General features: G+C 42.7%; 1 protein-coding gene across 4 annotated transcripts in view; it reads right to left on the bottom strand.

The window, feature by feature from the left end:
- SH3PXD2B (SH3 and PX domains 2B) overlaps positions 1 to 27,399 on the bottom strand; it is a 108,864-nt gene that overhangs the window by 33,906 nt on the left and 47,559 nt on the right. For all 4 annotated transcript variants that reach the window (XM_082213022.1, XM_082213023.1, XM_082213020.1 and 1 more), the window contains exons 3-5: positions 25,670 to 25,745; positions 8,533 to 8,609; positions 1,323 to 1,414 (exon numbers count right to left, since the gene is read on the bottom strand). In XM_082213022.1, the coding sequence (XP_082069148.1) occupies positions 1,323 to 1,414; positions 8,533 to 8,609; positions 25,670 to 25,745 (245 nt within the window). The remainder of the gene's footprint in view (positions 1 to 1,322; positions 1,415 to 8,532; positions 8,610 to 25,669; positions 25,746 to 27,399) is intronic.

The following is a 27,399-nucleotide window of genomic DNA, read 5'->3' as shown; positions in this document are numbered from 1 at the left end:
CGGGGGAATACAGAAGGAATGCATCTTGGCTCACACAACTTTGTTAATAGTTATAACAGAATTTGGTTTCTAGCACATAGCAGTTTCACTATCATATTATGTGTCAAAAGTTTCCAGTTACACTTAGGCAAGCTCGTAAAAGTTCCAGCTATGCTTTAAATTGTATTTAATCATGATAGTTACTATCCATATATATTGGTTGTATGCACATAACCACATCTTATGCTTTTGTATTTATATTTCATAGTAAAAGTTCAATTTTAAAAATGTGGGCAAGTAAATGAAGGGAGTGCACCTCCCCCATGTATTGGAGAAATTGACCTCACAGATATAAAAGATCAGATTTCAAAGTGGCAGTGTCTCTCTCTTTAATGAAATTGCCTTTATTTTGCTCAGCGGGGGGGAACTAGAACTCACCAGCAGGTCAGATTTTTACCTCCCCCATCCCTCACAGGCCAAGTATGACAGGGGGCTGGAGCTACATGTCAATCACCTGATCTCACCATTATGCCAGGTGGTACTTTTTGCTTGCATGAATTTTGTGGATCACTTCTCAATGGGCTCAGCAGGACTGGGCAATCAGCTGACCATTGGGTCTTGCAAAGCCTTACTCACAGTGTTTTACATACAGTTTTGCAAGTGACTCTGATTGGCAGATGGCCAGTGCCAATAAACCCCTGTTCAGCTCAGACAGGTCTTAACCTGCCCTATACATGACATCATATATAATGTCAGGTGTAGTTCAGGGTTCCATGGCTTGGCTGAAACGGCCTGGAAGGCCAAATGGGGAGTCCTGGCAAGTCTAGGCTCACATGTTGGAGGTTCCCCAGCCCTGAATTTGGTAACTTAAACACTGGATAGCTCACTTGGTTAGAGTTGGATGCTGATAATGCCTAGGTTGCAAGTTTGACGCCCATATGGAACAGCTGAATAATCCTGTATTGCAGAGGCTGGACTAGATGATCCTCAAGGTCCCTTCCACCTTCCAACTCAGTATGCAACATAGGCTGCATGTTTCTTTGACCTTCTAGCTTTCCCATTTTTTTTCATTATTAACTTATCTTTTGAGCTGCTTCATTCATTCTTTAATAGTGTTTTTTTTAAAATCTGATATCTGTACTATATGTTCACTGATGTTATGTGACCACATACCTGATGTGTGAGGTTTCTGTACTCTGGAAAATATGAAACACAAATGCTGCTGTCTTTTTTTAAGGAACAGGGTTGTTCATTGGCTACATATGTCTCTCTCTCTCTCTCTCTCTCTCTCTCTCTCAACATTTCTGAAATGCAGCTGTGTAAGCTACTTATAACAAACTTACTCTTTGGGGGGATTTAAGTCTTCTGGTCTTGTCTCAAAGAACCGAAGAACTTCATCGCACTGAGAGATATATGGTGGCAGCTGAATCAGAGCCTGAAAAACAAAACAAGACACACATTTGGAAAATGAAGAGCTGTTTTGCCAATTGTTAAGTGTGTGAACATGAGACAATTTGTGCCTAGCCCAGCTAGAAAATCCAGGCACATTCTCTATCCACTGTGATCCTCCATTGCAAAAGTTTTCCTGGAACTTTAATTTCCAAGTACAGATTCTGATTTTATTATTATTATTAAATAAGTAAATCACTACAATCCCTGCTTAGAGGCATTCGACAGTGTCCTAGCACTTTTTGCAACTAAAGCACTGGATTTTATGCATAATGTTTTTTAGCACAATAAATCTACATTAATTTCTCATGCATTGCTTAGAGTCCGCACTTCTATTTATATGGAGATACTGCTTTTTCCAAGTAAAGTTCTTTGTGATCACAATTACTATTGCACATACTGTGAAGAGCCTTGTGATGTAAGTTTTATGGACCACTGCTGGATATTTTTGTGATGGGATGAAGGAGAACTGGCATAACTCTAATATTTCCCATCCTGAAATATGAAAAATTATTTAGAGATTGCATGCTTTTTAATACCGCAACGGATACTCAGCAATTGTACGGGGCTTAAGAATGTTTAAAGCATTTTGAAACCACGATCTTGTAGCCATCCTTGCTGATCTGCTTTACGGGATTCTTGTGTTGTGTCCCTGTTTCTGAGATGAGGGGCAGGGGCTGAGGATGGCCCACCTAACCCCTCAGCAGAGGCGAGATAGAACTTTCTGAGTTTGATCCAGAGCTCAGTCAATTCCTGAACTAAGCTGCTTAATTTATTTTAACACTGTTTGGAGATTGTGGCCTTTCTACCATCCCACTGTTCTCGAGTGCAAAGCCAACCAGTTAGATGAGGAACTGATTACACTGTTGTTTACCCTACCTGTAATGTGTATGAGTTACTCATGTCTAAACTGCTGCCTTTCTAGGCTTAATTGCCTTGGTTAAACCGTTCTGACTGCACAGCCCATCTCCGCGTGGCTGCCTCAGTCGCTAGCAGAATCTGTCTGTGGGCGTTTCTTAAACCTTTTCCAGCATAGAAGCTGTCTGACTCCCAGTCGCCTCCTCCTCTCACTGCGCGGGAGTCTTCTGCGCAGGGAGGGCGTGGGTAGTGGAGGACCTGTGCTCTCCTCACTGATGTCCAGAGAAGAATCCCGGAGCTCTCCCTCCGCTTCCCCCATTTGCCCCCCTTTATCCCTGGTGTTGCGCTGATTTCCTTCCTCCTCTACCGAGCTGCTTCTCCCCCTGGTGCTGGGTCCTTCGCCTGCAGAATCTGGGAGCCTCCCCTTCGCCTCTCGCTCTGATGTCAGTTCCCTGACACTACTTTAAACACCACCACCTATCACTTGGCATCTGATGGCATGAAGAGACCTTGAGTAGCCCATAATGTTGGTTTCCGGGCTACAGCATCTGATCAGTTTCTATCAGCCTTCCCACATCCGGTGCCCTCCAGATGCTGTTGGACAGCAAGCTCCATCCTCCTTGACCACTAGCCATGCTGGTTGGGAGTGATAGGAGTTGGGGGACCCACCATTTCTGGAGGGCTACAGGTTGCAGAAGGCTGGTTTATATTGTCAGCAATGCCATTAACTGCTTGCTAAAAATCAGAGGACTGTTTACAGAGCATCTCTCAAACAAACAAAACATCAAACAGCATATCAGTGCCTCAAAATAAATTCCAATGCTTTGGATGGAAGCTAGCGTGTCATCTTAATGTTCCTAAATATCCCAAGGGTCCACCACCCAGCCTCTGTCACATCCAACTGAAATCCGGACCTCTTCAGAACTTCCATAAACAGCATGTCAATCCTGTTAAATGACATTAGCCTCTCACTTTCTGCCATTTCCCCACCTTCCCAAAAGTAGGTCTGGTTTTCAAAACTGGATGTTAGCAGCATAGTTCCAGGGTTTATATGGTCACTTTCAACAATTCTTTTTCCTAAGCCAAATTTTGAAAATATAGGTAGGGGGAGTAGCTTTAATAAAACACGCTATGAGATATGATTCTTTTTAGAGACACATGCAAGTCACAGCAGAAGTGGCCCTGTTCATTTACTACTCAGGACAGCATATTGCTTCCATAACAGAAGAGGGGCTTCATACCCAGAAAAACCTTTCCCAATTTTTGTGTGGCATAAGACACAATTTGGAAAGCTGTCGTTACTTAGATGCACCTTGTGTTTCCACCTACACTCAGAAAAGGCTCCTGCAGCCTAACTGATTCTGGAGGTGAGATTTCAGCTAACAGGCAATAACTTAATTGTCTCTGCAGGAACTTGAGGGGACAGTACTTGGAATATCAGTATTTCTTTTGGACCAAAGCCCAGAACACTTACTTTCCCCTTCTGTCTACAGGTGTTGGATAAATCAGGGAAATGATGCAGAGCAAGATCTGCAAAATGTTTAAGTATTCAACCTAAGAGTTTGCAGACTGAAATTAGAGAACTGAAGGTTTTACTATAGACAACATGATCTCTGATTTATTTTTATTTTTTGTCAAAATGAAGTTCCTCAGCATTTCACCATTCTTCATCAACAGCAGGTGACCAAATGATCCTTTGCTTATTATTCACCACAAGTTGTTATTTCTGCTTTGACACAAATTATTCCCATGTCTGGTGGTCTATCAACAATCTGATCCATTTTTTGTGCCTTGATATACTATCCTCCTCAATACTTCATCTCTCATTCCTCAATCTATGCTGCCCAAGAAAAAGTGACCTACTAAGTACCAAGGGTTCATAAGAATCCTGACAAACAGCAATTACTTTTTATATTGTGATCATTTGGGCTGCACAGTATTTTCATTCACATAATATTGTATTCACTTCCTCTTAACGGCTCAAGGGAGGAGTGATATGATAGGCATGTTCAAATATATAAAAGGATGTCATATAGAGCAGTGTTTCCCAAACGTTTTTGGGCAACGACACACCTGTTTACCGGAAAAAAATCTCGCGGCACACCACCATTAAAGCCCCGCCCCGTGACGTCAGCGCGCAGCGTCACGCCGGGAGGGACGCACAAAAGTGAACGTTTTTTCCCTTCCCCTTGCCGGGGTGGGAGGAGGCAGCAGAGCGAGGGACTGAGGGACGGCGGCAGCTGAGGCGGCGGCGGCTGTTGTGGTGGTGGCGGCGATAGCGGGCGGAGGAGGAGCCGTCGCCGGGAGTTGCTGCTGCTGCTGTTGCTGCTGCTGCCCGGACATGCCGGCCTCCTCCTCCTCCGCTGTCTCGCGCTCCTCCCTTTTGCGCGTGCTGCCCCGCCGCTCGGCACCACCACCGCGGAGCCGCCCCCGGCTCGACGCGGATCCTCGCCGCCGCCGCCTCTCGCCGCCCGACTCGCCCGCCTCCCTCCCACGGCACACCAGCCGGTGTCTCACGGCACACTAGTGTGCCGCGGAACACCGGTTGGGAAACACTGATATAGAGGGAGAAAGGTTGTTTTCTGCTGCTCCAGAGAAGCGGACATGGAGCAATGGATCCAAACTACAAGAAAGAAGATTCCACCTAAACATTAGGAAGAACTTCCTGACAGTAAGAGCTGTTCGACAGTGGAATTTGCTGCCAAGGAGTGTGGTGGAGTCTCCTACTTTGGAGGTCTTTAAGCAGAGGCTTGACAACCAAGTGTCAGGAGTGCTCTGATGGTGTTTCCTGCTTGGCAGGGGGTTGGACTCGATGGCCCTTGTGGTCTATTCCAACTCTATGATTCTATGATTCTAAGTTATTTTTTGTGTTTTATGGTTTTCAAATTAGTACTCATTATATATTGTGGAGCCACATGTTAGAAGTCATCTTGAGGGTGCTGACCTTAAAACATAGCCTACAAGTATTTCAGATATCCTCCTCATATCCAACGTGGAAGTGCAGTGGACTAGTGTCTTAACAGGTGTGGAATTGCTTTCTAACAAACAGGCTGGTATAGCAGGAAAAGGACTGAGGAGTGAGCTTCCCTTTTTCTGCAGCCAGCATGCAAACAGGCTGGTGGAGGAGAAAGAAAGCCATTCTCAACCAGCCCACTCACACATACCTCCATAGAACTCCTGGTCACAGCTGACATGTGTAAGAGGTGTGTGCCACCCACCCATATATATATATATATATATATATGCAGGTTTTGGTGTCTTCGGGTGTCTTCCCGTGTAAGAGTCGGGGTGTCTGGGCGACGTTTCGACGAGGTCGAAACGTCGCCCAGACACCCCGACTCTTACACGGGAAGACACCCGAAGACACCAAAACCTGCATTCCTGTACCCGTGAAAATCTACGAAAGCATATATATATATATATATATATATATATATATATATATATATATATATATGTGTGTGTGTGTGTGTGTGTGTGTGTGTGTGTGTGAGAGAGAGAGAGAGAGAGAGAGAGAGAGAGAGAGAGAGAGAGAGAGAGATTTTTTGTGTGTATTAAAAAACCAAAGCAAGTGCCCTGATCACCTGAACCCATGTTTTCTCCTGCTCCGGAGGCTAGGGAACAAACCAATGGATTCAAGTTACAAGAAAGGAGATTCAATCTAAACATCAGGAATAACTTTCTGACAATAAGAGTTGTTCAACTGACTCCCAAGAGAGGTGCTGAACTCTTCTCTCTTGGAGGTTTGTAAGCAGAGGTTGAATGGCTATCTGTCATGTATAATCTAACTGAGATTCCTGCACTGCAGGGGCTGGACTAGATGACCCTCAGGGTCCCGCGCAGCTCTACATTTCTATGATTCTGAAAGATTGTACTGGGAAATGATGCTTTCCCCTCCTTTCCCAAGTAAGCAAAGAAGAGAAGTGGAGTGATTGTTGCTTATGCAGCTTCTGAAAAGGATGTGGTCGCAATTAATTCTTGTAACGCTCAGCATTTGCTGTATATCCACAAACCACAGTCATCTATGTGATTTATTTATCTGTGCTCAGTTGGAATACAATTTTCCTCCCTGTGGTGGTTTGCCTTGCGAAAAGCATGGAAAAACAGCAGCAGATAGGTTGAACTGCTAGAGTGGTGTCCATATCATGGCAAGCCAGGCTTCCTTGTGTGAGCCTCCTCCACACCCATCCTTCCCTGTTAGCAAATACAGAGTTAAGAGTCAGCTGTTGGAAGGCCAAGAGTGCAGTCTTGGTTACCTGGTTATCATTAACTAAAAGAAAGAAATACTAAGGCAGTTAGATCACATCTACAACATTATAGATGATAGAAAGTCAAATGGATTTGTTAAATTTAATGTCATCAATAGCATTGTTTTGTAGGAGCCAGCTGCTGCCTCATCACCTATGGACTTCCTCTTTAAAAGCAAATGTGTGTGTACACAGGTGTGCCTATTTGGGCATATTTTAACCTATTCCGTGACAAGAGGAATAAGCATATCAGAAGCTGAATGAATGAAAATTGCATACACACATACATGTATTTCACACACATTTTACTACAGATTATAAGAGCAACCCCAACACAAAAAACACACATATGATAAAACAAAACAAGCACACACACACACAATTTCAAAGAGACTTCCCCAGATTATAGGAGAGATAAAGGGAAGATAATGATATCCTAATTATTTAATGCATATATAACTTCAAAAGGTTAAAAACCTAGAGAATTCAATATAAGAAACAGTTGCAATATAATTTTGATTAGTGATAGCATATAAATTGAATGACCACTGGGGTATCTTCCCCAGAAATATGGGGCAAGGCACACTGTGCTTTTTTCTGGCTTAAGCATCCCTATGACCAACACCACCACTCCCCTTCTGCAGAATCCAATGCAGGCTTTTGACTTTTCCATCCCATCAGCCCCTAGTTGCAAGTCCTACCAATTCCATCCCTGCAGAACTGTGCCATTTCTTTGTGTTTTTAATTAAAAATATTTATATGTGTTCCTGCACTAGCATGCACATGTGTACATCCCCGTTCCATAGGTGCTTATTATTTCCTTCCATACTAAAATGAGAAGCATCTCTGTTCTAATGACTAGTACACGGGTAGGCAAACTAAGGCCTGGGGGTCGGATTTGGCCCAATTGCCTTCTAAATCCGGCCCGCAGACGGTCCAGGAATCAGCGTGTTTTTACCTGAGTAGAATGTGTCCTTTTATTTAAAATGCATGTCTGGGTTATTTATGGGGCACAGGAAGGAATTCGTTCATTCATTCATTCTCTCCCTCCCCCCCTCAAAATATAGTCCGGTCCCCCCACAAGGTCTGAGGGACAGTAGACTGGCCCCCTGCTGAAAAAGTTTGCTGACCCTTGAACTAGTATAATGGGACTGAAGGAGGCAGTCTGAATAATATTCAAGTGAGATTCCATTTGAACTAAGCTATTTCAAAAGGGGAGTAGGCTAACCTAACACACCGATTTTCATTTTGAAACCATTAAAGGCAGTTGCTTTCATTTGACAGAGGGAGCCTGGTTACCAACAAAGCAATCATCTTCAAGAAACAATGAGAGCAGTTGTCACTTGGCATGAAAAGGAATTTTTCCAAATAACAAACAACGGCAACATTTATTATTTATCTTAGTAAGCGCTTTTTTCTGATGGGACTCAATGGTACGCTGGAAGGCAGGACGCTGGGTGGATGTGAAGAGCAGACAGGGTAAGGTGGGGGGAGAGACTGAAGAAGTGAGGGGGCACAAAGTGGGGCTTCAATTAATTGAGGGGGGACAGGTGAGAGAAAGGGGGGGGTCATGGTGAGTACCAGCACCTTCTTTTCCTAGACAAAAGCACTGTTATTAAGCATTTATGTAGTGCATTGTAAATGTCCAAAGTGCTTCATTATGTCAGCAAAGCTACTCTGTGGGTAAGTCTGCAGAGTAAGAAGCATTCAAGGTCATCGTTGATGAGTTCTTACTCAAGTGAAAATGCATTAACACAAGCTATGGTAGCATATAATAAGACAAAACAGAAAAGGTGACTTACTGTATATCCTGATGCCCTCCAGATGTTTGGGACTACAGGACCCAAACAGCCCCAGCCAGCATGACCACGAGTATGATGGGAATTGTAGTCCAAAACACCTGGAGGTTACTAGAGCAGGGAAGGCTGCTGTACTGGAACCAGCTGCAAACAATGTATCTCAACAATCAGCACAAAACTTGGAAGAAAACGCCACTCACCTTGCAGTACTCATCAATGGGTATAAGACGCTTGATAGCAACATCACGAATGTGGCTTCGGCGGAAGAGGATCTTGCCTACGGAATGAGAGACAAGAACAATGCAAGTCACTGCTTGTTTGGGTAATCCTCTGGTTCATTAGAACCTCACTTCTCAAAGAACTCCTTGATTGCTATCTTTATTCAGCGGCTCAAGCACAGACATATCCCATAAGGGCATTCAGACACATGGCAAAGCAAATGTTACACTAGAAGAAGCAAATCATGTTAACATAATCCCATGAAAATAATTTCATTCATAGCTGTGATTTTAGACTGCTGGCCATTCATTCCATCAGGGATTGTGGAAACTCTAAAAATATAAATTAGTTCTTTTTTTCAAGTTCACAGTGTTATTTGTTGAATGCTTCTTCCCTGTTGGAACATTGCCCGGTTGATTTCAACAGAAATTAGTTATGACTAAGGATAGTGGAACAGGGTGTGTGTGTGCATTATCAGACAGGATAGAAATGCAAACCGATGAATTTTTATTTATTTTAAAAAACCTTTTCAACTACACCTTTTTAAAAAAATACTATTAATGTTGCTCAAAAACTAGCATTTAAAAAAAAAACACCAATAAGAAATAAAACAGCAGTTAGCAGCAATCAAGAAAAACAAACAAAAGAGAGAGAAGGGAAGGAAGCCTAATCTGTTGACTCATACTACAGAGCAAACCTGTTTGCAGCAGGTACACCAGAGTTATATTGGAGTTTCCTGCAGCAAACCCAAGGTGAAAACCACAGCTATGTATTCCTTAAAATACCCCTGTAGATATGTGTGGAAGCCTTGACTGTAAGTATGTGTATCAGTGATTTACACTTTTTGCCACAGATATACCAAGATGCTCCCTGCAACAAGTGCACCTGTCCCTCAAAACGAGTAAAACTGCTTTGTCTGGAAGTTCCTGCTGGAACAAAAAGGCAATGGTGATTCCAGTCCATAAAAGCTTGCTCCATTTTCTTTTCTGCCTTTTTGGATAGGTGACCACAAAACTGTCATGCTTGTAAGGTGAGAATGTATATACTTTGAGATGGAAGTAAGACGTGAGTTGTTCCTCCAGTGTGAGTGGCATTGAACTAAGAAAGCCAACACTCCTTTTCATGTACACATGCACTGTATGTACTCCAAGAGAGAGGACCAACGGAAACATTCAAAGATGCTTACTATAGACAGGTCCTGTCCTAAGTGAGACAGCTGCCTCAGGAGGACAGAGCTCGGAGTGCCATGTGGCCTGCTACACTAGCCTGCTGTCTTCAGCTGCAGTAGAAGAAATTGTCCTTTCATCAGTATTGGAATTCCACCAGTCCAGCTGGCTTCTGTCTGTGCCTTGCGGAAGGGTGCCATATTGTCCTTAACCTCAGGCAGCAAAGTATCTTGAGCCAGCCCTGGCTGAAATAACTCTGTCCTTATCCATTTGAGCACATGTTTATGTCAAACTCTTGACTAGTAAGAGTTATCACAGGTGGAGGGGCAGACAGCTAGCCTAGAATCTATTTGCCCAACGAGTAGTTTTGCAAATTCAAAGAAGAAATTAGGATAGTCAATTGTTTTCTAATTAATGACCGTCTGTTTGCCTTCTGAAGTTGCATAGCACCATGCAGGACTGTACCCCAATTGGATCTGATGACTCCTGAATGTTTGAACCACCCCAGGGAGGGAAGAATCTGTGTACAGAGCCTGAATGACAACTGCACAGGAGTTCCGCAAAGGAGTAACTTTTCAAAAAATATGATGTAGTAGAAAAGGCGTTCACAACTTTTTCTTCCAAGTTCAACAGCCCATATGAAGTTTCCCACCATCGTAGCTGCAGTTCTGAAGCAAGGAACATGGAAATTTGAATCAATCTGTCAGCAAGTCAAGATTGTGAAGAAGTCCTTCATGGAAAAGTTTGAGGTGCTGGCTCCTTTCTTATATCCACAATGGAACAAATTTCATTATCTTGGGGGTGGGGCCCTTGTTTTATTGACAAGAATTTTTGTCCAAATTCTCTGTGGCCACAAATTATAAAATGTAATGTGCCACTACATCAACTAAAATCATCATGGAATTTTCATTATATTTTTCCAGTTGGTAGAAACTGGATATTCCAGTAACTAGGGTCAGCAGTGCTTCTTTCTATATTTAGAATTCAGACAGCAATTGGGTTGGCGTCTCTCCAAGAGTCACTCAGTCACCAGAGTTGAAAGAAAATTTATAACTCACATTTTCTTATTGATGTGCACATAAAACATGCAAGCAATCAGAGTAAATGGCCAGTTAATCTCTCTAGCCATTTGCACAAGCAATCACAGTAATGCATGTTCATTTCTCCAACACATCCATGAACATTATGGCTTTTCTATTTGATCCAGAGATATTGCATTCTTTTAAACTTTTGTGGGGTTTTTTTAAGGCAGCAGACAATAGAGTAGGAAAAGCACAAGTGCTCTGTGAGGACTCACAGAAAGCAGAACACAGCTCTCACATTTTCAGCTGGTGAAAGACACACCGCTATGCTTCCTGTACCAATTAATCTGGTCTAATACAGTTTAAACAACATTAGTGCCACATTTTTATTACTGTATGTGGGGCTAATTAATGAGAACGGATCCTGACAAGACAAAGATCTTGTGGTTGAGTGGTCCCCAGGTACAGGACCTGGGTTATTTATCTTTTCTGGATGGAGTTCCACTCTCTCTGTAGAAAAAGGCATGCACTTTGGGTGTGCTCCTGGAACCATCTCAGCCATCAAGAGGCCCAGGTGATGATATCTGTGGCTCATAACGCCTACTACCAACTTCGGCTGGCACAACAAATATTCCCTTTCCTGTATAGTACCAGGTGCACAACCTGCAGCCCTCCCGATGTTTCTGGACTACAACTTCCATCAGCCCCAGCCAGCATAGCCAGTGATCAGGGATGATGGGAGGTGTGGTCCAACAACATCTGGAGGGCCACAGGTTGTGCACCCCTGCTGTACAGGAATAGTTTGTCTATTGTGGCCTACGCACTGGCAACCTCGCAATTAGGCTACGGCACTGCATTATATGTGGGACGATCCTTGCACCTGCTCCAGAGGCCGCAGCCCGTGCAAAATTCAGCACTAGAGTGCTGAGTGAGGCAACTTACTGTACACATGTGTCATTTGCGTTAAAAAAGAGAGAAAAGCACCAGCTGCCCATTAGTCATTTTCAAGGTTTAGTTGTTGTTTAGTCGTTTAGTCGTGTCCGACTCTTCATGACCCCATGGGCCAGAGCACGCCAGGCACTTCTGTCTTCCACTGCCTCCCGCAGTTTGGTCAAACTCCTGCTGGTAGCTTCAAGAACACTGTCCAACCATCTCGTCCTCTGTCGTCCCCTTCTCCTTGTGCCCTCCATCTTTCCCAACATCAGGGTCTTTTCCAGGGAGTCTTTTCTTCTCATGAGGTGGCCAAAGTATTGGAGCCTCAGCTTCACGATCTGTCCTTCCAGTGAGCACTCAGGGCTGATTTCCTTAAGAATGGATAGGTTTGATCTTCTTGCAGTCCATGGGACTCTCAAGAGTCTCCTCCAGCACCATAATTCAAAAGCACAAATTCTTCGGCGATCAGCCTTTTTTATGGTCCAGCTTTCACTTCCACACATCACTACTGGGAAAACCATGGCTTTAACTATACGGACCTTTGTTGGTAAGGTGATGTCTCTACTTTTTAAGATGCTGTCTAGGTTTGCCATCGCCTTTCTCCCAAGGAGCAGGCGTCTTTTAATTTTGTGGCTGCTGTCACCATCTGCAGTGATCATGGAGCCCAAGAAAGTAAAATCTCTCACTGCCTCCATTTCTTCCCCTTCTATTTGCCAGGAGGTGATGGGACCAGTGGCCATGATCTTCGTTTTTTTGATGTTGAGCTTCAGACCAAATTTTGCGCTCTCCTCTTTCATGCTCATTAAAAGGTTCTTTAATTCCTCCTCACTTTCTGCCATCAAGGTTGTGTCATCTGCATATCTGAGGTTGTTGATATTTCTTCCAGCGATCTTAATTCCGGCTTGGGATTCATCCAGCCCAGCCTTTTGCATGATGAATTCTGCATATAAGTTAAATAAGCAGGGAGACAATATACAGCCTTGCCGTACTCCTTTCCCAATTTTGAACCAATCAGTTGTTCCATATCCAGTTCTAACTGTAGCTTCTTGTCCCACATAGAGATTTCTCAGTAGCCAGATGAGGTGATCAGGCACTCCCATTTCTTTAACAACTTGCCATAGTTTGCTGTGGTCGACACAGTCAAAGGCTTTTGCATAGTCAATGAAGCAGAAGTGGATGTCTTTCTGGAACTCTCTAGCTTTCTCCATAATCCAGTGCATGTTTGCAATTTGGTCTCTGGTTCCTCTGCCCCTTTGAAATCCAGCTTGCACTTCTGGGAGTTCTCGGTCCACATATTGCTTAAGCCTGCCTTGTAGAATTTTAAGCATAACCTTGCTAATGTGTGAAATGAGTGCAATTGTGCGGTAGTTGGAGCATTCTTTGTTACTGACTTTTAAAGCCAAAACAATTTAGGACCACCTTCCCTTGTACAGATCCAGACAAACTGTACACCCTTTAGAGAAGGCTCTGATGGCCAGACCATTATAGTGTGTCATAATGTGATAGAACAAAAGCAGGTTCTTTCAGAGTCTAGAACACTATTTGGGAAGCTTCCACTGTGCTGGCTTTAAATGCCTACGAAAAACATGCTCATTTCTTCAGCCTTTCTGTGTCTCTATTTTCTGATCACACGGCTGGAACATTTCTGTAGTAATTTTTCACAAAATATTTTACTGGATTACTAATGCATTTTGATATTATGTATTTATTTATTTATTGCTCGTGATACCATACTTTATGCAAACAGTTTAGAGATTTTGTTGTATTAAGTAGCATACAAGTCAAACAAACAAGGGATTTCCAGTAACGTCAAGATTTGTTTATAGTTTAGTTACAAGCAAGCCTTTAATATAGCCTTGCAAATATGAATATTACAAATTTCCTAGAAATATTTAAAAACATTCTAATCAATTTATGTATATAGAGAGCAGTTGCGTGTTTTAACCTGATAAATTAAATAAAGGTATATAGTAGAGTTTGTAAGAAGCCAGCTAGTCATAAATATACACAAAATTTCTCCTCTCCTTGACTGCTAGGGGAAGTGACAGATAAAGGAACTCTGCCAGCATCTTAAGATGTAGAAATGCTACTGGCTCCTTCTCCCTCCACTCCAAGGAGCAGGCATTTTATTTATATACAATGCCCTGCCCTATTCTGAAGTCTCAGGGCAGTTACACTTTAAAAAAATCACCACAGTAGCCTTCTCCCCTTTGCAGCGGTTTCCTTTGCAAAGGCAATCATTAATGTCCCACACACAAAACCTTCCAAGAGACATAAATATTAAAGAAGCAATCTTGAAAGAGGCAGGCACCCTCCAATTATTCAGGCCACATTTTTATGACATGAACTGACCCCATACTTTTTTTAAAAAAAAGAATGTATTTTTGCACAATTTAGCCATTTACTTTCAGCACAACTCTGCAAGAAAGAAAACCATGAAACAGAAACATCAGCACTGTGTTTAGGAAAGAGTTCAAAGCCAAGTCCTTTAAAAGATACTCATACAAATACGCTTCCTTATTCCTAATGAGATTTGACTTGTTCTCAATTTTACATTCGACACCTGCAAGTATAATAGCTTCAGGTATAAAATGTTGTCTTTATTTCTAAAGCGGGCAATGCCAATGTGTGGAAATGTTGCTATTTAGGTTTGTGCTGTTCTGAAAATGGATTATAAGCACTTGCATTCCCACAACAGAGGATTTCCAAGGCAGCAATCCTGGTCAGTTGAAAAGAGCTGGACTAAGCATCCAAGCTTTGAAATAGGAGTGATGGAGAGCACAGCAATGGTGAGGTTTGTAAATCTACCACAAATTGCATCATATGCCATATGTGAAGAACTTCTACATTAGAACAAACAACTTCAGTTTCTAGAGACAGACAAGGCAGATTGCAATCGCAAATCCTTTAATCATTTAGCCATTTATATTCCCTTCCTTGGACGGTTCCATGTACCAAAATGCCTGCTCAAGAGGCTTCTTATCTGAGCATTCAAAGGGCAGGGATAGAAAAGGTCTGTTTATTTGCTTTTTAAAACCTCTCTCTCAATCACAAAATAATGTATAGCTGTTTTAAAAGCCCGTTCCTTACAAAGTCAACTATTAAAAGATTTCAAGTTTGTCACTTTAAGAAACTGCAAGTTAGCCGTTTCCCAAAAGGCAATCATTTCAATTAGCTAAGTTGTTTCAGTAGCCAATATGGCAAGCACCAAATATTGTTGAACCTGTGGCCCTCCATGTCACTGGAATACAGCTTCCATCATCCCTAATCACTGCTCATGTTGGCTAATAGGACTAATGGGAGATAGAATCAAACAATATCTGGAAGGTCCCCCATCAGTACCGTGATTTAAAGGGTAGCCAAAGTACCACCACTCACATTTTTTAATATTTAAAGCTCAAAGTATACATGGGTTGGAATGCAAAACCATTTCCAGCAATTATAACAAAAATATCTGGGATCATTTTAGACATCAGATAAATAGGTTGCATGCTACATAAAGGAAACCAGTAAAGCTATGTATGGGTACAATCCCCAGTGAAGAGGTAAGGCTTCACATCCCAAGCGGGGAATGTCAAAGACACCAGAAAAATCTGCACAGGAATATCCAATTACTTTAACTTCCTCAGTCTCCTTGCTTACATCAATTCATTTGGTTATTGCTTTTTCAACATCTAAGAGTATTAGGGAAAATCCTACATGGAAACAATATAAGGCTAAACTCTAGGAGCAGAGAAAGAAGTTCAGCTGAAAAGAGTCAAGACAGACTTTCTGCTAGGTAATTATCGAGCTGTTTTCAAACTAAATCAGTTCTTGTCTCATCACAAAGGAGTGAAGGCTGCTAACATACTAACATACATTAAGAGCTATGTGCATAAATATATATTCTCCTTAGAGATAGTTGCCTGGAAAAGTTTAACTGCAACTCTGATTTCATATTTAACAAGCATTGTACTAAGTCATACTAGGCAGCCTGAAAATTTTATTTTGCTGTATTATTAGGTTATCAAGCAATTTTATTAAACAACTCATTTTTAAGGATAGAGGGAAAACTTTCCACCCCACATCACTGGGGTTTCTGTCAGATGTTGGATGGTGAGTCCCATCCCTCTTTGTACCTGTACAGCACTCAGGGTGGGCAGTGATTCAGCTGGCTACACCTTTTTTTAGGAAGCAAGGTTATCTTTTGGCAGAAGCTGCATTCTATGCAGAAAGTGCACCCGCCATACCTTTGAATGTAATTACGTACTGTGACTGTATTTCCTCACCATTCTCTTCCCATCCCACTATTACACTTTTGAAAGAAATACACTTTTCATCACCTCTCAAATTACACCCTGCCTGGCCGGGCCTCCAGTTCACTTTTAAACATATGGACATCATCTCTTTCCAGGAGGAAAAATTAGTTGCCTGGAATAGGCAGATATGCAATGCGGCTACAGCTTCAAAGAGTGCTTGCCACAAGAGTGGCACAGCGGCCTGCTGTCAACATCAAATTAAATGGCCTTGTGAGCGCTGGTTACAGGGACACATCCTTCCGAGAGAATGCAATACAATTGTAAATGTATTGCCAGGGGCTGCAATGGTTGTGGCACAGCATAAGGTGGAATGGCAAACAAAATCAAAGTTAATTTGGTCCAGACAGTCCAGGCAGCAAACGAAAGGCTGTACTAAGAATTCTACTCACTATTCTATTATGCGGAGGTGATGTACTGCAGTGACTAAGAGACAGCACTATGAACCAAGAAGTCCAAAGATTGAAACTTACCATGTCATGCACATGAGGGTTAAGTGCCTCACTTTGACAGTAATGGTTCAGATTCAACTTTTCACTGTTCTGGGGGAGGGGGGGGGTGCACCTGAACTCTACTTGAAGCCTTGCCTGAGCAAAATAAGAACACAAGTACATGCCCCCCCCCCCCAGGTTGCCATGATTCTACAGGGAGTGTTCAAGAAATCTGATGGAAAAAAGGCTAACAGGATCTCAAGCAGCGCAGCATGGGAGGGAGGCAGAAAGCAGATAACAATCTAACTTCAACATTTTTATCCTGTTAAATCTTCTCCTTTGGAAGTCCGCCATGGTCTTCAGCTTAAGCTTCCACAAAAGCAATTTCACAGCCAAAGTTAAAAACTTTGGCTTTCGGCAAAGTTTTGTTTCCATACAGTTCTATCCAGCCCCTTCAAGGAAACACTGGTGGGAACAGCCTCTAGATCACCATGGATATAGGGAGTTTGGAAAACTTAGTTCTGCTTATAAAAGCTGCTTCCTGAAAGATTTGGCAGACATTACACATAGCTAATCTAGAGGAGCTCATTTGTTGTTTCAGCTCTCTTTCTTTCTTGGGGTCTCCCTCTTTCAATTTCCCCACCAACCCACCTTTCATCTGTAGAGCATTCTGCACAGTTGCTTGGACATTCAGAAGAGGGCACAGCCTCTTATTCTACCACAGCTTGTGAGCAGAGTTATGTATTTTGCAAGTTCATGACGTAAAAATAAACTATACATACCTACGACCATTTTAGGCTGAAGTAGGTTTGAGGTCCTGGTTAGGAAACAGATGTTAAACTACAACAGTTGTTTAATTAAACCAGGATGTAAGTACCAAGAATGGGAAGAAACACAGGGAGAGGCAAGGAGGGAGTACATGGTCTCATGTACTGAACTAAGGTTCAGAAAGCCAGAAATTGAGCATCTGAATCAGGACAGAGGCTATTAAAAATAAATCAATCTACAGCTTGATATAATTTGTCCTTCCTGCGTGGGCACCTTGCAAAGCCCTTTAGGAGCCACTTCACACTGCTCCTTTAAACCTCTGAAATCAGGGCACCTTAGAAAGTCTGCTCACCTTGGTTGCATGTGCCTTCCAGGGCGAGAGGAGAAATAAGCCTTTTTCAAACCCCTGAATGGAGCTTTGCAGAACACCACATAAGGTGACAAATGCATGAGACAACCTACCTGTCAATCATGTGATGTCATGAAAGTATCATGAGACTGATGAGAGGTCAAACCTGATAAAGGTTCCCACCCCCGCCTTACATGATCAATATCTATCACATCATCATAATTTATTGGTCTGTGAAGTTTCCTGGTACTGTTAGGATGGATGTTAGCTTATTGTGTGACCTCCAGATCTGCTGGAAATGTCAAATGATACTAAATCATCTCACCATCATTTCAAAAGGCTTGTCTGCTATTTATTTGAACTTTGCTTAGCCCTAAAGCAGAGTGTAAATGGAGTGAGAATAATGATGCAAAAACTTCAGGGTATTTTACCTTGATTCATATTTCCATGGATTTTTCAAGTAGTTTGCATTCTGGACATCTAAGAGCTCCGAGCAAGAAATGACACTAGATTGGTCAAAGGCTTGAAATACTACCTTCTGCATTTCCAAACAATGCAAGAGCCATCTGGGTATTAAAAGCAAACAAACAAACAAACACCTGTGGCATAAGGAAACATAACCCACAACTAAACCAACACATCAGGACTCTGCTGGTCTGAGCTGTTATGCACATGAATAGTTTTCATGATTCATAGAGAGAACTTTTCAATATTCCCAAAGAACTAAATATTGTTGAATGCCAACTGCGCAAGATACAATCTTTCATACCAAGTATTTCCAACTTTCCTCCAATCAAAGGAGGCTGCCTTGGATCTACAGACTACAGAGCCACCTCCGGAAGTAACTAGAGGAAAACTCTATACAGTGGTACCTGGGTTTACAGACTTAATCCGTTCCGGAAGTCCGTTCTCAAACTGAAACCATTCTTAAACCGAGGCGCGCTTTCCCTAATGAGTTCTCCTGCCGCCGGTGCCCTTCCACCGTTCAGATTCCGTTCTTAGACCGAGGTAAAGTTTGCAAACCGGGACACTACTTTCGGTTTTGCGGAGTTCATAAACCAAATCGTTTGTAAACAGGACTGTTCTTAAACTGAGGTACCACTGAACTCTTGCAACTTCAAGAAGATTTTGTAGCGCACATCTGAACAAGGTCAAACCCACTCTCTGATAAACTTCATTCTTATAGAAATGGTGAAACACCATACAAGAGAAGCTCCTGTTTATATCAATGTTTAAGGCCCAGACCCCTGCTATTCGCTGCTGGCTAAATAATAGTAGTGTCCTCATTCTCATAATGGTTGCTCAGTCTTTTAAAAAATGCACATCTATAACATGAGCAGTGAGGAAAGGAACAGGGAATGATTTCCATTACAGAAACAGTTTTATGGTAGCATTTAGAGAACTTTTTCAAATCTGAATACCAAAGTCTTTCCTAATGGTTTCAGAGGTAATCCCACACAAAAAAACTAAATCTTCACTTAAAAAAAAAAGAGGGAAAGAACTGATTGGGTGTTGCTATAAGAAGCAAAACTAGAACCAATGGCATTTGTTCCCCACAGAAAAATATTTTGCGTGCTGAATCAAAAATGCTTCCTTGGTTCCTATCAAAGGCCTCAAGTCTGAATGTGTTATAGTTTTGTGAAGAATGCTAGAGGCAGCTGGATGGGGAGGATCACTGGAAACATATTTTTTTTTTCAGGCGACAGAAACCACAATGTATAATGTTACCAATCAGGGCTTCCCAGAAAGCAGCATATTTGAAACAGAAAGCAGGAGCCAAATACCCACACTGGTAATGAAATTCAAGCGCTAGTATGCTATTGTGAGTGGGATGCAGAAAAAGCAAATTATAAGGGTGTGGGCATGTGTGTGTGTGACCATTTTAAAAAAGGCGGAACACAGATAGGACAAATTTCTCCGTAATATTAACCATTGGGCTACATGCTTAATATGCTACCCCTCTGGCCCAGATGTCTCCCACCCCGTTCCCAAGCTTCTTCTTTGGGGAGAGTTGGAAGGGCACCCAACATAAACATTTCTGCTGTACATAAGCTATTCTGTTTCTCCCTCCTCTCTTGAATTTCCAATCCATTTGGTCTTGGAAACACAGGAGGGTTGCTCCAATGGCTTGCATAAGGAGAGATTTAGAATGCTGCAGGGACATGGCCATTGACAGTGGCTGGGATTTTGCTCCACCTCAGGGTTTGCTCCTGCCAGAGCAGCCAGGACAATCTCAGAGAGCTGTGCAGAGTCTGCAAGCCTGAGTTGGGTGTACTGATTTGGTAGGCGCAGATCGGGGAGCTTGATCTTCCCATGCCAAAGGTCCCCTGGCCCCTGGCTGACAAAGGCTGTGCTTGGACAGGAAAGATCTGCATCCCGGTGGCCCAAAGCATTTGTGAGCCCAGGAAGCTGGTAAAACATATCCAGCTGGGATTGAAATCCAAGCTAGAGAATGATTCAGGGTCTTGTACAGCTTCCATTCCCTTTGGAACAGACTTTTAAAAGCTCCTCTGAGTTCAGCTTCAGATAACTTTGCCATCATCCCTGCTTTCCAGTGTAAAAATATTTCATAAAAAGAAAGAAACGGGAAGGCATTTAGCAGGCAAAACACACCAGTCAGGGCAACCTTTCTGGAAGCGAGCCTTCCTCTGCTTTCCAAAAATAGGTTGCAATGCTTCAGAAACAGAATGAAGCCGAAATGTAATTCCTGTTTTTCCAAGTCTTGGATGCTGTCAGTTGGGCCTAGTACTATGCTCCCTGCCCCCCACCCCACCCCCAATCCCACTCTGCTGGCATGGAAAATTGCACAGCAAACTTTTTTTCTTTGCATCCAAGCCAGAGTCAGGCTTGTTTTGCTGATACCACAATTTATGGAACAGCTGGAACCAGAATGCACCTCCTGGAAGTAGCCATGGTGGTTGCTAAATTGCAATTACACCCACATATACAAAAGGCACTCAGGTGCAAAATCGAATCTTTTAAAGGGCTTTACCAGACATACGAGCCCAAAAGACTCCCTCCACCTTAAGCAGCAGGAAAATGGTTGAAATTTGTGGTGCTAGAATGAAATCAGGAAGTACCAGTTTGGGGATTCCCATTCACTTGCTCTCTCCTAAACCTAAACACCTCACTGTGACCATCTCTTTAAAAGCTTCTGTGTTTTCAGTGCCAGATGTAGCAAAATTTCCTTTGCTGACCTTCTGCTAAATCATCTCCAGTGTCAGCAAGGAAGAGGACAAGTAAGGGGATATGGGAATTGCGAGAAAGGAGTTAGGAAACTACAATTGGGAATGAAGAAAACTAACTTTTGTATGTATTTAAGGAATTTTTTACACTGCTTTTCAGAGCAAAGTCTTCCAAAGGCAACTTACAAAAGTGACTGTAAGCATAATGAAATTTAAATACATAAGTAAGAATACTCCAATGTCAAACTCAGAGCAGCAATTTTAAAAGCACAGCATGCAACATCTCAGTAACAGGTGAACTAAAACATCAATTTAAAAAACCAGAGCTATGCATACCATTTCCAGGGGAAAGCTCCAAATATGTGGGGCCACTACTCAGAAGACCCTCACCATGACAATGAACCTGAGAGCAGGTCCTCTGGCACTGATCTAATGTGCCAAACATTTAGGATTCCAAAAGGTCAGTGCTTTAAGCTGAGTCTAGAAATGCATCAGCATAAGCAGATGCATTCTGTACCAGTTGAATTTTCTGAAGAATCTTTGAAGACAGCCCTGTGTGAAGCAGTCTAGTATGGCTAACTGAAGCCTGTGCAACTCAGGCTAGATCTGCTTTTTCCAAGATCTAGTTGGCCAGATACAAAACTCCACCTAGCAAAAGGCTAGTCACCAGTAGCACCTGTGCTTTCATATATAGTCTGGGCCAAGAACTTTCAAGAGCGTGAAGCCCTGTCTAAATTATTGCATACTTCCATCCAGAACAGCATGCTTCCTAACACACAGAACTTCTTCCGACTCTGGATTTAGCTTCTGCCTTCTGACACGTATCTGTTCAGGATTTCCACAGCTTCCCTTGGGATGAGCAGATGGAAAGAGTAGCATGCCATTTGCAAACCAACAGCATTGCAGCCCAATTCCCTGGATGATGATGATAATGATGATGATGATTTGAATTTATATACAACCCTATACCTGGAGCTTTCAGGGCAGTTCACAGAACAAAACCAAAACCATCATCTCCCAACATCTGAGCACAGAGAATATATATATATATATATATATATATATATATATATATATATATATATGCTTTCGTAGATTTTCACGGGTACAGGAATGCAGGTTTTGGTGTCTTCGGGTGTCTTCCCGTGTAAGAGTCGGGGTGTCTGTGCGACGTTTCGACGAGGTCTCACTCGTCATCTTCAGGCTGGTGCTTTCGGCTTCTTGTTACTGGAACAGAGCAGAATCTGGTGTTTGAGTTCCTATAAATACTGTTGAGGGGTGTGGTGTATAGCCTCCAACGTTCTGGGCAGAGAGGAAGTTCCTAGATTAGTGTGCCTCTTCTTCTTCTGTTCCTTAATTACTTGAGGGATATCTTGAGTGATTTCATGAGTGATATTCTGAATACCACTGGGTGGGTCATTAAGTGTAGATTAGTTGCTAAAGCTTTTGTGTCTTGACCTCTTGAGCTTGTGAAGAGTTTTTCTGAGAAGATGGCTGTGCTGCATTTAGTTGTGCTCTGGCTTGGCTTCGTGTATAGGGGCGAGCTGTGGTTTTGTGCCTTGTGCCAAAAACCAAAAACCCCCCAAAAACCAAGACACAGAAGAAAACAATGGCATGGCCCTCCTTCCTTATATCAAGGGCACTACAGACAAAATCAGCAAAATCCTCCATAAACACAATATCAAAACAGCCTTCTGCACCAACCAAAAAATAGCCAATATCCTCAGAAACCCAAAAGACAAAATCCAGCTGGAAAACCAAGGGGTCTATGAAATACCCTGCAAAGTCTGCCCAGCCACGTACATTGGACAAACAAACAGACGAATAAATGCACGTATCGCAGAACACAAGAATGCCGTCAAAAAAGAAGAAAAAACTTCCTCTCTTTTCCAACACATGAAAGAAACAGGACACGAAATTAATTTTGCAGATTCCAAATTGCTCTTTAACATGGAACATCACCACAAGAGAATAATCATGGAAGCCATCGAGATAGAGAAACACCCTCACAACATGAACAAGCGTGACGACACGTCCCGCCTGCCAGACATCTGGAAATTAGCCCTCCCCACAAAAACCGACACCAGAACCAGAGGCACACAGAACGCCGTCACCAATCAACCACACCAGACCCAAACCCAGACCCTCTCCACAGACATATTACAGACTCCATCCAGTAGCCAAACTATAGTGGCACCTCCGGATGCTGCACCCCCCTGCAATCCCTACACAGATCTGGCTGGCACAAGGCACAAAACCACAGCTCGCCCCTATACACGAAGCCAAGCCAGAGCACAACTAAATGCAGCACAGCCATCTTCTCAGAAAAACTCTTCACAAGCTCAAGAGGTCAAGACACAAAAGCTTTAGCAACTAATCTACACTTAATGACCCACCCAGTGGTATTCAGAATATCACTCATGAAATCACTCAAGATATCCCTCAAGTAATTAAGGAACAGAAGAAGAAGAGGCACACTAATCTAGGAACTTCCTCTCTGCCCAGAACGTTGGAGGCTATACACCACACCCCTCAACAGTATTTATAGGAACTCAAACACCAGATTCTGCTCTGTTCCAGTAACAAGAAGCCGAAAGCACCAGCCTGAAGATGACGAGTGAGACCTCGTCGAAACGTCGCACAGACACCCCGACTCTTACACGGGAAGACACCCGAAGACACCAAAACCTGCATATATATATATATATATATATATGCAGGTTTTGGTGTCTTCGGGTGTCTTCCCGTGTAAGAGTAGGGGTGTCTGGGCGACGTTTCGACGAGGTCTCACTCGTCATCTTCAGGCTGGTGCTTTCGGCTTCTTGTTACTGGAACAGAGTGAGCCCAGTAACAAGAAGCCGAAAGCACCAGCCTGAAGATGACGAGTGAGACCTCGTCGAAACGTCGCCCAGACACCCCTACTCTTACACGGGAAGACACCCGAAGACACCAAAACCTGCATTCCTGTACCCGTAAAAATCTACGAAAGCATATATATATATATATATATATGAGAGATGAATCCTTTCAGCCCCTCGGTGTAGTAGTCTGAAGTTGTACAGCCCAGCCATAGGCTTATTTTATTTTATATAATGCTCCCAATACATAATTTCAAGGCAACTTCACAATTTCAGCAATGCAACATTTAAAGCAATGAAACATGCAACATTTAAAATCTTTTACTATCCGTGAGAACTAGGTTTAAGATGTGCATCAGAAAAAAGGCTGTGAGGCAAAGAGGGGTTTACACCAAAACAGCCTCCCTTTGCTGAGCTTATCAGCAGTCACTTAAAGACACACACAACTCCCTCTGTGAATTAACGGGAAGGCTCCATTTTACATGACAGATGCAGAACAGCATCCATCCACCAGCCTGCTAAAATGTGCATTTTTTTCTGGGTAAAATAAAAAGTGTGTTATTCTTCTGCATGTTTCAAGAGTGGGAAAAATGAGGAGGCAGCTTTGCTACTGGGTGCAGCCATGCCTGGCTTTGGGGTGACTTTTTATCCTGGAGGTTAAACACATGGCTGTGTGATTTGTGTGCTAGCTGCTTCAGATTTATGCTCCTGCTGTCCATGGACAAGCCTTGGATGACACTCTAGTGGTTACACACAGATGTTAAAAGCTTATGGGGGATAAGATGGTACCTCTGCAGCATCCTAAAGGCCGTGAGATGGAAGTACCACAACACCACCTTCTGAACTGGTCCCTCAAGAAAGAATCAAAGCTGAGTCTCCAAGTCTCAACCGAGAGAGATGGACCAAAATGATATAATGGTCATGAAAGTTGCTGAGAACTCCAGGAAAACCAACCATCTACTATTCCCTGATTTAAGTCACCCACCAGTATGACCAACGTTGTTTCAACCCAAGACCACACCAGAGACAAGACTGAAGCAGATGCAAACAATCAGTATCATCCAAGACTTTTAAAGATCTGTAAGGCACAAGCGCTGCACTAGAAAAGAGCTGTTAATCTCCAAAGGGAAAAAGACAGAACTAGTTTCTTTCCCGCCCCCCGCAACATACATATTTAAAAAAGCTAGTCAAAGTGATTCCACTGAATGAAATACAGTGGGAAGCCTTTAGCTAAAGGAGTAGCATGGAGGAGCTATTGCTGTTTTTAAAAATAAAAATGGTATGGACATGAGGAGTGTGTATCTCTCAAAAGTTGAGCCAGTAGCAGGCACTAGGCAAATATGTCCTTCCCACACTCACAATGACATTTCAGGCTGAACATAGAACAGTTGGCTAAATTGGCAGGAGCAGGAGGGGTAAGCAACAGCAAAGTGCAATTTGGATTGAGGGGAAAGAAACAGATCCACAACAGAAGTGACATATTGATAAAATATCTGAATCCTCAGCAAAAAGTCCTAATGATACAAAAACCACTGTGTATGACCTACACACAAAATGAAACAAATAAACTGCAGGCGAGGTCCAAAAGGAAAGGCTATCCTCCCAACAGTAAACACCTCGGGTGATTTTAAAACTGCAGCAATCAGCTATTCTAACATATCCTCAGTTTCTTTGCCAGCAATTGGCTATAGCATTTGGCATGTCAGCTCTAGGGCTCCCCTCCGTACTTCTCTAGGCATTTTCAGAGACCACATCAGTGTTCAGATTCCAAAAAGCAGTAGACAAGGTATTAAAGAAAAGCCCGTGTGTGTGCCACTATTCCTTTAAGATGATTATGGTGGTGATAATGATGATGATCATCATCAACCTCATCCACCCATCTGAGTGGATTGCCCCAGCCACTCTGGGCAGCTTCCAACAAAATATTAAAAACACAATAAAGCACCAACCATTAAAAACTTCCCTGAACAACTGTGGGTACTGAACACACAAGTATATGTTTGAAGTATATTGTTAGTGTCTTGAGGTGTCCTGTTATACAAAGAGGAGAAGGGGCAGCAAAGAAGAGGCAACATCCCAATGGATAGATCTGTATTGTTCACCTTACAAACCTGGCAGAAAGGGTATGATTCTTTGCTTAGGGTCCTTCTGTCCTCCTTCCATTGGGAATTTGTCCAACATTTGCATCTTTAAAAAAAAGGGGGAGAGAGAAAATTAAAAGAACAGCAAAAGGAACACCTAACAAATGCAACCCCTCCCACACACTTTTTTTAAAAAAGAGATGAGAGAGAGAGAGAGAAATGAGGGAAAGTACACACAATATAATATAATTTAACATTAACTTATCATTATTTGACAATGACAGGCAGGGAAGAAAGCCAAGCATGAGATTGGGGAGGTAGGAGATTCCACGAATAATGTTCTGTTTTGGGAAAAGTTTTGGAGTTGATAACAAGCTCCCCCATGGTGTCGGTAATGTGGGTTACTTTTCTTTGATTTCACAAAGGGTTCAACAAACATGCTCCCTTGAGTAGCCATAATGACTAGTTAGCTGGCCTCTAGAGAGTAAGACTAGACCAAGGCTTCCTCATCACAGTAACACTAGAGAGTGGGAGGGATAGTTCTCCTGCCCCTGCTTTAAAGATGACCAGAAGCCTGTTATTTGTTTAAGCTCTGCACTTGATGGGTGCCAGAAGAGCATCAAAACAAACCTTCACCTGTCCTCTTCAGCTCCAAGGTGAAGAAAAAAGGCAGATAACTATTTGTCATGCCTGCTGGGTGGCAGCTGTGGGGTTCAGGCTGCTCAAGAGGGGGCAGAGACACAGCAAGGTGGGCATGCCTCTACTTCTGACTGTTTCAGCAACGCTTCAGCTTGTCTCTTGACTTCAAAAGGCAAGTGTTTAATGGGTATGACACAAGGTTTGAGACCCCACCCACTGTGTTAAGGGCATGTCCTGGAGACAACACATTTCTGGCTGGCCACCAAGACTATGCAAAAATTCTCAACCCCTGATCTCACACAACAATGAATTCAAATTTGCAAGATTCTTATCTGCACCTTCTGATGCTCATGTCAATGGAATCAAATCCTTCAAAACTTTTCAGAGGAGTTATACATCCCAGGAGATTCAAGTTTTCAACATGAGGGTGGGGTGGGGGTGGGCATGGCTCAATGGCAAAGTGCATGTTCTGTGTGCAAAAGGTGCCAGGCTCAGTCCCCAGTATTTCTGCATAGGACTGGGAGAGGCAAAAATGCTGGAGAGTCTGTGTCAGCCAGTGGACAACACTTAGCTAGACGGACTGGTGATCAGATTCAATTATTAAGCAAGTTTATTTCCAAACTGTGATGAGATGGCACCACAGTGAATCATCAAGCAAACTTGTAGTACAGTCAATACATCATGTTCTGAGAGGAGTAGAAGCAGAACACTAAACAAACGTAGTAAGAATACGGCTTGTCAGGAGTTCACTTTGAACCTTTGGTTCACATCCAAAGAACTCCGACCAAGACAAGACTCCTCTCATCTCAGACCCTGCCCTCCAATATTACTTCACATACTTGGCAGGGTCTATGTTTGACAGATGCCAAATTTTCAGGGTCTCTGTCCACACGCATCATTACTGAAATGTCAACTGCCTATGTATTCATACTGCTCCACAGGATAGGTTTGTAAGCATTTCACAAAAACAACAAAACTTCAATAAAATCATGATGCATCACATGAAAGGCAAGAATTGGGGGGGGGGGGACGACACACCTCAAATTAAGAAAGTTTCCAGTTTCAGCCAAATCAATGAAACAACGATCACTACCTGCTTTCTAGAGCTCATTAGGGAAGAT

Source organism: Podarcis vaucheri (assembly GCF_965113315.1).
Source record: "Podarcis vaucheri genome assembly, chromosome: 2".
Classification (NCBI taxonomy): domain Eukaryota; kingdom Metazoa; phylum Chordata; class Lepidosauria; order Squamata; family Lacertidae; genus Podarcis; species Podarcis vaucheri.
The sequence above is the reverse complement of the archived record's forward strand: the minus strand, read 5'-3'. Positions and strand labels throughout refer to the sequence as shown.